This window comes from Clupea harengus, chromosome 2 (assembly GCF_900700415.2).
Source record: "Clupea harengus chromosome 2, Ch_v2.0.2, whole genome shotgun sequence".
In the NCBI taxonomy this organism is placed as follows: Eukaryota; Metazoa; Chordata; class Actinopteri; order Clupeiformes; family Clupeidae; genus Clupea; species Clupea harengus.
In genome coordinates, this window is record NC_045153.1 from 10,081,807 (window position 1) to 10,093,791 (window position 11,985).

The 11,985-nt window shown below is 44.2% G+C and overlaps 1 protein-coding gene across 1 annotated transcript in view; it reads right to left on the bottom strand.

Annotated features, from left to right (window-relative positions):
• Window positions 1–730: 730 nt before the first annotated feature.
• The window catches only part of ralba (v-ral simian leukemia viral oncogene homolog Ba (ras related)), a 23,949-nt gene continuing 12,694 nt past the window's right edge, over window positions 731–11,985 (bottom strand). The window contains exons 2-5 of the mRNA XM_012829435.3: window positions 8,657–8,841; window positions 7,869–8,077; window positions 4,969–5,146; window positions 731–2,893 (exon numbers count right to left, since the gene is read on the bottom strand). Of these exons, the coding sequence (XP_012684889.2) occupies window positions 2,771–2,893; window positions 4,969–5,146; window positions 7,869–8,077; window positions 8,657–8,770 (624 nt within the window). The 5' untranslated portion in view covers window positions 8,771–8,841 and the 3' untranslated portion in view covers window positions 731–2,770. The remainder of the gene's footprint in view (window positions 2,894–4,968; window positions 5,147–7,868; window positions 8,078–8,656; window positions 8,842–11,985) is intronic.

An 11,985-nucleotide genomic window follows, 5' to 3' on the forward strand; every position in this document is an offset into this window, starting at 1 on the left:
GGTCATAAAATGTTTTAGATTTTAAGAAGAAGTTTAAAGACATGCAGAGATTCAAGAGAAGAAGCCTGTAGGTGTGACCTCAATGGCATTCACTTGACATACTTGACAGTTTACAGGTCATGGAGTCGTTTCCGCACTGTGACCCCTTGACACACAGCTATCTGGGGGAGATGGATCAGGTGTAAACATCCTCATTTTCTGTCAAATGTTTCTCTTTGTTCCGAGTGTCTCAGTCAGGTATGATGTTCTAATGGGAATGTAGTTCTACATCACTGTGCCATAGAACCATGTGTCCACAAGGGGGCACCATGATTCTTTATGGGTCTTTAAACACACAGTCAAACTGTTGAAAGGAAAAAGGAAATAGTTTTTACATCAGTTGATGCATTTGACACAGATGGATTGGATTGTGGATTGTGGTGGATTGCGTGGATCGGAACCATAAGTGGAGCCGTTTTGGTGATTGAGCAGATTCCTAAACCTTTTTCCTGCACTTTGTGACTGCTTAACAGAACTCTGTGCTGACTGTCCAAATTCCTCTCTTAAACTCAAATGAAGGGAGCCAACAAATTATGATGGCCCAAAGAAAAGCCACGTTAACTTCTCCACTTCTCCAAAAATATATCAGATATATCAGAATAGCTCACAGTTCAGTTCAAAATCAAATCTGCAACAGTGTCGGTCTTGATTCGTAAGAGTGTACACAAACGCACAAATGGCACAACAACAGTACAAAGAAAGAAAAGTGTTTATTTGGCAACATGTTTTTTGACATCTTTTTCCTCTTTTAATAGCTAGTTAGGGGAGAAAGACAGAGAGAAAGCAAAAAAAAAAAGAAAACATAAATTGTCATGAAGCTTCAAGTCAAGCACCAGACTCAATCAATCAAACAATCAATCAATCAATTCTAAAAGAGTACAATGACAATGTTGCATGTCTACAAGGCAGAGTACACTAAACTTGACCACCTCAGCATGTCTCCCAAACCAAAGCACGACAAAACATCCGTTAGAATGACGCAGTCACAGTCCAATCATTTGCACAGACACATTCAGAGAAACAGGAACAGGAACTAGTTCTTCCCCCTCTGTTAAATTTGTTGCAGTTTGTTGATGGCATGCATTCCCAAAGAGTTCTCCCTAACAGGAACCTTCTGTGTTCGTGGCACTCTTCTTTGGGAGTGGATGCTACCTTTAAGCTCACAATGTTGGCAACATGGTACGCTTTCTACAAAAATATCTTAGTACAACACACATCATCAAGGCCGATGTTTTCACAGTTGGATGAGAAAGAGTGAGGAGACTGATCGGCCCTATTACTCTCTAAAAAGTGAGGCTTTCAATTCAGGCAAATTTAAGGGAGGAAAAAAGGAAATCTCCAAAGAATTCAGTTTTGGCTATTTTCCCCCCAAACACAAATGCCCATGAATTTCCAGCTGCAGGTTTTTAGCCTTTTTTTGGCCACCAGGGGGAGTAAAGGGCCCACTGCAGCCAACAGTTTTCCGTGTTCAAAACAGAAGCACCTTAGAATAGAAGTGAACTCAGCTTCTACGAAAGGCCTGAAGTGTTACGGTCATCCTTTAATAATAGTGAGAGACTCGCACTATCTCAGCTATCCTAGGCTCTGCCATTAGCAAGCTTCCTGAACCCTCTCCCAGTGGCAGCTCACTGTGACCAGGCAAGGGCCACGATCTGGGGACTCTTCACCAGACCGCCGCCGCCGCACCTGGTTCACGGCCAGATACATACCGGGTGAGGGCCATATCAGCACCAGATTAGGGCCATATCAGCACCAGATTAGGGCCAGAACCGCACCAGAAATCAGAGCTGGATTTGGACCAGAGTTGGTAGTTATGTGGATTAAACCTGATCCCGAATCAGTTGGGGCCTGCCTTGTGCACTCACCGTATCCATTAAGAGCTAAACACAAAGCTAAACTAACCCTGGGTTGGCCACAGATCTCTCCGACTAAGAAAAAAAAAAAAGAAAAAAAAAAGGTTGTTTGGTACAAGAAGGCGTTTATCATCTGAGAAAGAGAGAGGGAGAGGGAGAGGGAGAGAGAGAGAGAGTCCAGGCTCTATGTGGGTGAACAGGCCACCGGGTCTGACGGGCATTTGAGTATGTTCAGCATCCTGTAGGATATTAGGGTATGTGTTCCGTGACTAAGGAAGTGAGGTCATAAAGGTTATGACACTGGCCTTTAGCGTTAGCCGGCTACAGCCAGAGAAAGGGGCTTGTTGATTTGCTCTAAGCCAGGCAAAGCGATCGACAATTTTAGTGTTGAGGCCGAGACCCAGAAGCCACTACTTTGCATAAGTTAACTAATATATGGCATGATTAATGGATTTGATAAGCTAATAAAAAAAGGGGGGACATTTTCAGCAATATGTTTAAAAAAAAAAGCAAATGATATAGTTGGGCAGGATCATTTACAGGGGAGTCTGTTAGTGTTGGCCACCTCCATGGTACAGCGGAGGTCCTAAAGTGCCACAGTTCCTTTCACAAAGTAGACGTACAGTGGTCACCATCCTTATTTTTAAAAAGTAAGAAATTTTGATTTGTCTTTCAATGAAAACAAAACGCTGATACCAGGCATTGAAACCTACCTTAAGCATTGTTTAAAAAAAATAAACAAAAAAAAACCCAAAACGATCTAAATTATTTTTTTTGTTTTGTACTTTACAGAAGAAACAGGCCCTGTGGTTGAGCTTATTCCTCAGTGGTGATTGAATTGGGGGGGGGGGGGTTGTCCTAAGGTCCATGGTGAGGCTTTAGAGTAAACAGCATCTCTCCTTGAAGCTCTTCTTGTTCTTCTTGTTCTTTCCCTTGCCGTTTTTATCCTTGTTTTCCGACATCTTTTTGGACCGCACCTCCCTCATGAGGTCGAAAAACACCTTGGAGGAGAGAGAAAAACAAAAACAACAGACAAACAGACAAAAAACAGACGTGTTTACTTTCTAAATGTGTGAATATTTCATTAGCATCCCTGTCTGGTGAATGAGACCAAATACAGACAACATTCCACCAGAGACTCACAAGCAACAGCCCAAAGTAAACTACAACAGCCTGTAGGAAAACCAAACGGCTTCAGACCATATCTAAGATTGGAAGAATCTATCCAAACAGACCACAGGCTGTCATTATGGCCCAGAACACAAAACCTTCTGGCTTAATGTGACCAAGCAAGCTCAAACTCAACTCCCTGTAGTCTGTCAGGACCAGAGGATAGGGTTTCATGACAATGTTTGCTAATAAGATTTCTGAGTAATAGACACCAAGCAGGAACTATCTAGTGAATACTGTATTAGGCAGCATAGTTATCCAGCAGGAACTATCTAGTGAAGACTGTATTAGGCAGCATAGTTATCCAGCAGGAACTATCTAGTGAAAACTGTATTAGGCAGCATAGTTATCCAGCAGGAACTATCTAGTGAAGACTGTATTAGGCAGCATAGTTATCCAGCAGGAACTATCTAGTGAAGACTGTATTAGGCAGCATAGTTATCCAGCAGGAACTATCTAGTGAAAACTGTATTAGGCAGCATAGTTATCCAGCAGGAACTATCTAGTGAAGACTGTATTAGGCAGCATAGTTATCCAGCAGGAACTATCTAGTGAAGACTGTATTAGGCAGCATAGTTATCCAGCAGGAACTATCTAGTGAAGACTGTATTAGGCAGCATAGTTATCCAGCAAACATGGTCCTCCTGCTATGTGAATCACCCACAATGAGCACATTTACATGCAAATGACAGGTTCTGCATGTGGACAACCTTCTCACCCTCTTCGGGGGAGAAAGGAAATCGTCATCTTCCTGAGTAAGACTGTGTGCTCTCTGCTTCTGAGTGTGAACACAATGCCCTGTCAATCACTCTCGTTGGAGGATGAATGCGACCCTGGGCTACCAGCACTGTTATTTACAGAGACAGAAACCCAAGGTTCAGTGGAGTGACAGCACCATCAATAGTGCATTGTGCAGCAGTCTACTCGTCTCCTACCTACCTGTTCTTTAATACTACACTTGGAAAACTAAAGGCATTCAAAGTATTGTATTCAATGCTGTCGTTTTCTATTGTTCTTTCCATCTGCCTTTGTCCTCTTAAACTGAGCCGTTATAATTTCCTACAGCCCTGAGAACCTTCACAGATATATCTTATAATGTATGTTTCTGCCCCTGTACATGAGGGAACACAGGGTCAGCGTGCAGACACAGGCTGAGCATAAACACTCTGTAGTGTATAGCCAACTGAGTACTGAGGAATGTAGCTGATGTCTTCTATTGGTGTATCCACATCTGATAGAGCTATGGTGAAATCAATCTTTCTGATGTTCTGGTCAGCAGAAAATTGGTTGGCATTTGTGCTCAACAGCCAATTAAATTACACTCTTCCTCTCCCCGCTCCTAAGGCAACGTGCTGATTGGCTGGAATAGTATATGGCTCGGTCCAAGCCACTCAGTTTGCTTCCCATGTGCAGCGCCAGGACTGTGTACAAACACTGGAGCTTTTTTGAGCACAGACACTGGATGGCCTGGCTCACACACACACACACACACACACACACACACACACACACACACACACACACACACACACACACACACACACACACACACACACACACACACACACACACACACACACACACACACACACACACACACACACACACACACACACACACACTAGAGGACCGTGTACAAACTCTGGAGCTGTTTTGAGCAGACACTGGATGGCCTGGGTCACAAACACACACTAGAGGACCATGAGAAGTTGTTCTCTGAATTCCACGTCAAAGCATGATGGATTATAATGTTCCATAGTACTTGCTCTAAGGGGGACAGGACGTGGGCTCTCTAACGCGCCTTGAGATAATGTTATTGTTTTGGCTCTATATAAATAAAATGGAATTGAATTAATGAATGGCCTGCACATGTACTGTGGCGCTGTAGCGGATGGGGTGGTTGTACCTTGTCGACGTTGGCGCGTGTTTTGGCGGAGGTCTCCACGTACTGCACGTTCCACTCCTCGGCTTTGCCCCGCGCCTCGTCCACCGCCACCTGCCGCCGGTCCTCCAGGTCCGACTTATTCCCCACCAGCAGCAGCGGGATCTTATCCTCCTCAGCCTTCACCCGCAGGATCTGCTCCCTGTAGAACACGCGCACACACACACACACACACACACACACACACACACACACAGACACGCCCACACACAGACACGCCCACACACAGACACGCCCACACACAGATACACCCACACACAAACACACACAAACAGAATCAATACAGAAAATCAATACCAATGTATAAGTATACATATAGCATATAACACATACATGGACACTTATACAGTCAACACATACACACATGTACAAAACATCTGCACAGTAATATATAATCATATACATACACTGAGATGCATAGATGAATGCATACGCAAGAACAGGAACACACAAACACACACTAATCCACACACACAGAGAGCAGACACAAAGGACCACACCCACACAAGGAAACAAAAATACACAGTGAAATACATACGGTTACAAGAGACCACACACACACATGCATATTGCGCGCACACACACACACACACACACACACACACACACACACACACACACACACACACACACACACACACACACAGCTATCATTAGACCAACCCATACCCCTACCACAACAAACATGCCCAGCTGGGGATTTCACAGGGGGGTCAGATTTTGGTCAATATTATTCCAGTTTGGAGCGCATGGAATTTCAGCTCCCATTCCCACTCTCACTGCTTGTGTTTCCCTGTCTCTACTCTCTCGCTCCCATACACTTAAGGTTCATGTGCTAAAGACCCCCCCAGCCCACATGTACTGTATATGCCATTGTTTTCACATTGACATTTTGCATCAAAGTGTGTCAATCTGTCGATCAATTAAAACAATTAACTAATCAATCGAACAATTTGCTGTCATTAGTTGAGATTGATCGCTTTTTTTTTTTCCTCCCAAGACTGAACCTTGTAATAACGGAAATATTATAGAATATCATAGAATCAATGTAGAATCGACACAAGGGAAGTATATTTAAATTAAATTGTTTAATAGCAGCTTTTTAACTTTTTAACACAGATTATCTCCTGTGAACTGCCATCAAGGCCATCAAAATTGATTGTAAACTTGAAAGGAATATTTGTTTTATGTGTGGCACTTAAGGTGTGAGGGGACTTTTATTTTGAAATGGTGATTGATATGAAGACCCGGTGAAGCAGAGAAGAAGAGAGACAGACTCGTGAGGAGGGAGCTCATTTGGAGGGAGCTAGCGCCAAGGCCAGCCAGTCGGTAGTTAGCACATGGTGTGTAGCCCGTTGGGTTAGTTTTAAGTTGAAGCGCTCACTAAACTTGCAAGTTTGTAAATTCAACTAAGCTCCCTGTCAGGTCAGGTATACGTTGGATAGCCCCAGATATTTTAGCCATTACAGGCACTATCAAAAATAACAACGAAATAATATCAAAACCTAGGCATCTGCGTTAATTGCATTTATTTTTTAGTAAATTAGCTGCAAAAATGTATGTGTCGACTTTGACAGCGCTAATCAAAACTTCACAGCCAGTATGCATGTGTGTATGTATGTGCTCTTTATACTGCTACATACACAAACATACACACACACACACAAGTACATTAACCCTTTAACTGAGTTGGGGCTATCCCTTTAACTGTGTTGGGGCTATCCCTTTAACTGTGTTGGGGCTATCCCTTTAACTGTGTTGGGGCTATACCTTTAATTGTGTTGGGGCTATACCTTTAACTGTGTTGGGGCTATCCCTTTAACTGTGGTGGGGCTACACCTTTATAAGAGTTTTCTCTGGCCTGATCAGCCTACAGGGAGGTGGGATAGCTTGGCTCAACGGCGAGTGGGTTCTTGTGTCTCTTTTGTTTTAAGCCAACTAAAATCACCTGTAGCCAGGACTGGGAGAAGGGGCTCACACACCATTGCACAAACCACACAGGGACACTGGGAGTGGGAAGCACCAGCCAGTATTTCATGGAAATTTAAGGGAAGATTAAACAAACAAAACCAAAAGGAATAAAACCACACGGGCTTCCCATGCATGACCAGACTGACGGGAGACGCTGGACAAGACCTCATCTCTCTGAGGGGTCCATCAAGTGCCAGACCATTTGAGTTTGTTTTGTTGTTTTGTTTGTTTTGTTACACACACAGACACACACACACCTTAGTTACTGCCCTACTTTCCATCTTCTTATGTTTAACAAGCTGGGAGAGTAGCTTGGTACATAACAATATGAAAATTAATGTATTGTGCATTGCGTCTGTTCTATCAAATACTGTCTGTCTGTCTGTCTGTCTGTCTGTCTGTCTGTCTGTCTGTCTGTCTGTCTGTCTGTCTGTCTGTCTGTCTGTCTGTCTGTCTGTCTGTCTGTCTGTGTGCATAAGCATGTACACAGTAGTGTTCATATGCATCACATGTGGGGTTGCTCTTCTCCATGCTGAACACATCCTGAGAGCTGTCTCTGCAGGTGCTGGGCTTTGCTTGTGTTGGAGCAGCGAACCGTGTCCTAGAGACCTCAGCTCAGGCAGTGTGTGTGTCAGTGTGTGTGTGTGTGTGTGAGTGAGTGAGAGAGAGAGAGAGGTGGTGTGTGTGAGATGGTGTGAATGTGTGTGTGCATATGCGCCTGTGTATCTGTGTAGTTGAGTGCTGAATGCTGCGTTTCCAGCAGCCATGGCCTTGTCTGTCTGTGCGTGTGTGTGTGTGTGTGTGTGTGTGATGGTGTGACAGTGTGTGTGCATATACGAGTGTGTATCTGTGTAGCGGAGTGCTGTGTTCCCAGTAGCGGTGCGCTCCCTGACCTGAACTCTGCGGTGGCGGTGAAGGACTCGTGCTCGGTGATGGAGAACACCAGCAGGAAGCCCTCTCCGCTGCGGAAGTAGTTGTCCCTGATGGCCGCGTAATCCTCCTGACCCGCCGTGTCCAGGATGTCGATCTGGACCTCCTCCCCGTCCAGAACCACTTTCTTCCTGTAGCTGTCCGCCTTAGTGGGCTCATAGTCCTCCACAAACTACAAGGAGGGAGATACGGGGTTGGTATCCAAATCACGTAGCCCACAACTCAGTCATTCAATACAGTACAAATATGCATTACAACTGCCAAAATAATAAAATGAACTCTTTGGCGAAGTTACGCTGCCTATTGAGAACAGCGTGTTCACACTTTGTTCACTGCTTCACTGGACTACAAATGTTTATCCACAATGAATTTCCAATGTCCTAAACTTCTACATAATTCATCAGAAGTGCCGTATGCATAATGCATGCTTCAGCGTGTGTGTGTTTGTTTAGGAGTGCCGTTGTGCTACTGTCTCATTTAGCTAGAGGAGACATTGTTCAATAGTCTGAGGAGGATAGTGGGGAGAAAGAGATAGAGAGAGGGGATGGAGAGGGAGAGAGAGAGAGAAGATGGAGAGAGAGAGAATGAAAAAGAGAAAGAGACAGAGAGATAATGAAAGAGAAGACATTGTTTTGCCTCTACAGTATTTATTGTAATGTACTGCAATACAAATATGAATAATCTTTTTTACCGTATCATATATTCAGAATACTATGCTTCATATTAAAAGCTCATCTTAACCTGAGCTCACCTCGTCATACATGAACTGGAGCGTGAGGGCGGACTTGCCCACACCGCCACTGCCCACCATGATGACCTTGTGCAGGGCCAGGGAACTCTGGTTCTTGCTTTTACTGGCTGCCATCTCGAGACTCTGCGATCACCCTCAGCGTCCGCAAAAACCCTCCGATCTCCTCCTGTGACTGTCACCACCACCTGACACGGTCAACGGAAGAAGGAAAAAAAAAGGTTAGTACCCAAAGGTCAACCTCTCCCCTCAAATGTCACCCTTAATTCCTGGCGTGTGACGTAGTGACGTTTAATGTTTGATGTTGGGCTTCTGTGAGTTTCTAAACAATGTATCCATGGGGGGTTTATGAAGGGGAAAAAAAAAAGGTTAGTTCAAAGGTCAACTTCCGATGAAGGTTACCATAATTTCTAATCAAGCGGTCATTAAATGCATGTCTAAAAAAAAAAGCCTTAAAACCCATAAACAGTAGATCGTACACAATATAGTGTTTATTTTGTTAGCCGTTATATAGCCTATATACCATTAGCCACATTCACTCATAAAGCAGGAAGGTTGGTACGCCAAAAGCAAACACTGTGACGTTTCAGTTTTATATAGCACCCTGAAACAATGTTCATTGTGACACGTGGGACATAGATTAAGCGAAAAACACAACTGATTCACAGAGACATTAAAACACAATAGACGATAGAAACATAGGGTAGCACATACTGATTTAAAAAAAAAAAAGAAAACTCTGCCTTCAACTAATCTTTCCCAAAAAGCAACAAAGCAAGCACTTTCCCAACATTATAATTGGTTCCAACTTATTTTAAAGTTCCCCTAGGTACTGCATAGTTACAGATTCATTAATTTATTATTAGACTATACTTCATACACAGGGTACCTCGAGAGACCCTTCCTATTGGCGCCCAAGTGGGGATTGACTTAATTAAATCAAGTCCCATCCACCAAACCGGACTACAAAAGAAGGCCTCTGGCCAGGTCTATTCCACAAGAGGTTTAAGGAGATCCAGTCAGAGAAAGAACCTGCGCAGCGGAGCGCTGACTCTTATCGATTAAGTGCAAACGAGCAGAGGACCCGGGAGCCGCTCTCGGAGACGTTATTGATCGATAATAAGCACAGAAATCCCAAAGAGACCTGAGACCAGGAGAGCCTAGGAAGGGAGGACTTCTACTCACACATCAATCTGCATCTCTCTGAGGACACACACACACACACACACACATCAATCTGCATCTCTCTGAGGACACACACAACAGTCTACAGACACACACATCAATCTGCATCTCTCTGAGGACACACACAACAGTCTACAGACACACACATCAATCTGCATCTCTCTGAGGACACACACATCAGTCTACAGACAACTACTGGTACGGTACAGCCACTTATTATTTCACACATTGCATTTAACACTACACGTAACCTTTCAGACTAACTCAGTCTGGCACTTGGACTGAACTGATTGCATGGCTGTGTTAATGTAATAATGTAAAACTAATAAAAGGATACCGTAATATTGTTTTGCAAATTGAATGAAATGGTGTTCTCAACACAGTTTCCGGATAAACAAGCGAGATGCAGCTGGGGACCTCTCAGTGATCATCTTTTGCATTGTGTTAGCTCTCAACAATAACAACAATAACAGCTCCTGCTGATTTTTCTGGAAGGTCGAAGTCCTTGTTCCCTAGAACACACTCAAAAGCCCATTACAAGGACTCCCAAAAAACCTAATTTCCCCGACCACTTTTAATACCCCTCTAACACTACTCCACACTACATTGCCCGGCCAAGCTACCGTCGATTAGCGCAGGGAATGTTCTAGAATCCTGCTGTTAGTTTATGTCCTCAACAAGTCCCCCCCTCCATGGACAGATACACTTCGCAGACCAGGCCTGGCAGTCCTCAAAAATCAAATAACAGTAACACTGTCGCCTTTCACTCGGCTGTGAAATGACAACAGGAACGCTCCACTGTCAGGTGGTCAAGAGGGTGACGCATTCCTGACTGCTTAGTAGCTTTGTTTAAATTAGTCTGCATAACATACAACACACACTCTCGGTCTGCATCACCATCACTCTAAACAGTTCATCCATACTATACAAATATCCATACCAGCAAATGGTACAGACAGACAGACAGACAGACAGACAGACAGACAGACACACAGACACACACACACACACACACACACACACACACACACACACACACACACACAATGCTGCTCAGTATTACACACACAAACTAGATACTCAGTATTTGTATTGTCTGCTCCCAGTGATTCAAGCACCGTAAGATTTTTGTAACAGAATACCAAGCCCACACTACTAGGACGTAACCTTGGAGCCTTCCACTCTCCTTCGTATCTCTCCTCGTATCTCTCCTCTCGTCTCCCGCTGTTCCATTTAGCCTAGTGACACACATCTTTGGCCTCTTTCCCTGACACTCTCATACACACACACACACACACACATAGCCGCAGCACCTATCAACTACCAGCTCCATCAAATGCCCCATATTCTTTATATTCTTTAAAATGATTACCCATGATCAGAAAGGAGGGCAGCCAGCCTGCTCAGTCGCAGCCCTGCCCATTGCACTCTGGGAAAGAAGCTGTTACAGGTCGGACAGTTACAGTGAACAAGCGGAGTCTCACGCTGTGCCCAAAGTGCTCTTTTTGGAGATCAGAGAGGGAAAGGTGTGTGTGTGTGTGTGTGTGTGTGTGTGTGTGTGTGTGTGTGTGTGTGTGTGTGTGTGTGTGTGTGTGTGTGTGTGTGTGTGTGTGTGTGTGTGTGCCCAAGTGCTCTTTTTGGAGATCAGAGAGGGAAAGCACAGCAGAATCAGGACCCGTCAGGGAGGTTTCAGACTGCAGAATGTGCCGACTGAGAGGGGGGTGTGTGTGTGTGTGTGTGAGTGTGTGTGTGTGTCCTGGTAGCAATAGCTGACTCATGGGAATACTGCCTTATCTGATCTGCTTCACCCAACTGAGCTGATTGACTGACTGGTCTGGCACATTGCCACATGGCTTCACAGCAGCGGCCATGCCAACGGATCACCACAGCAGAATAAAACAGAGCCGTCAAAGAAAAAGAGGCTTTAACAAAGGGCAACACAAATACTTTTCAAGGATATTAGTTTGCCGAAACAGTCTAGGCAAGAGCAAATAACCATTGTACTTATTTTTCAATGAATTAGTGTCACTGATTTAAAAATCATTCACGGGTAGCTTACATATCCTAATCCATTTGACCCACATTTTCAGCATATTATGCTCACAAGACGACTGGTAGTTTTATGAACTAATAGCCCATTCATAGTC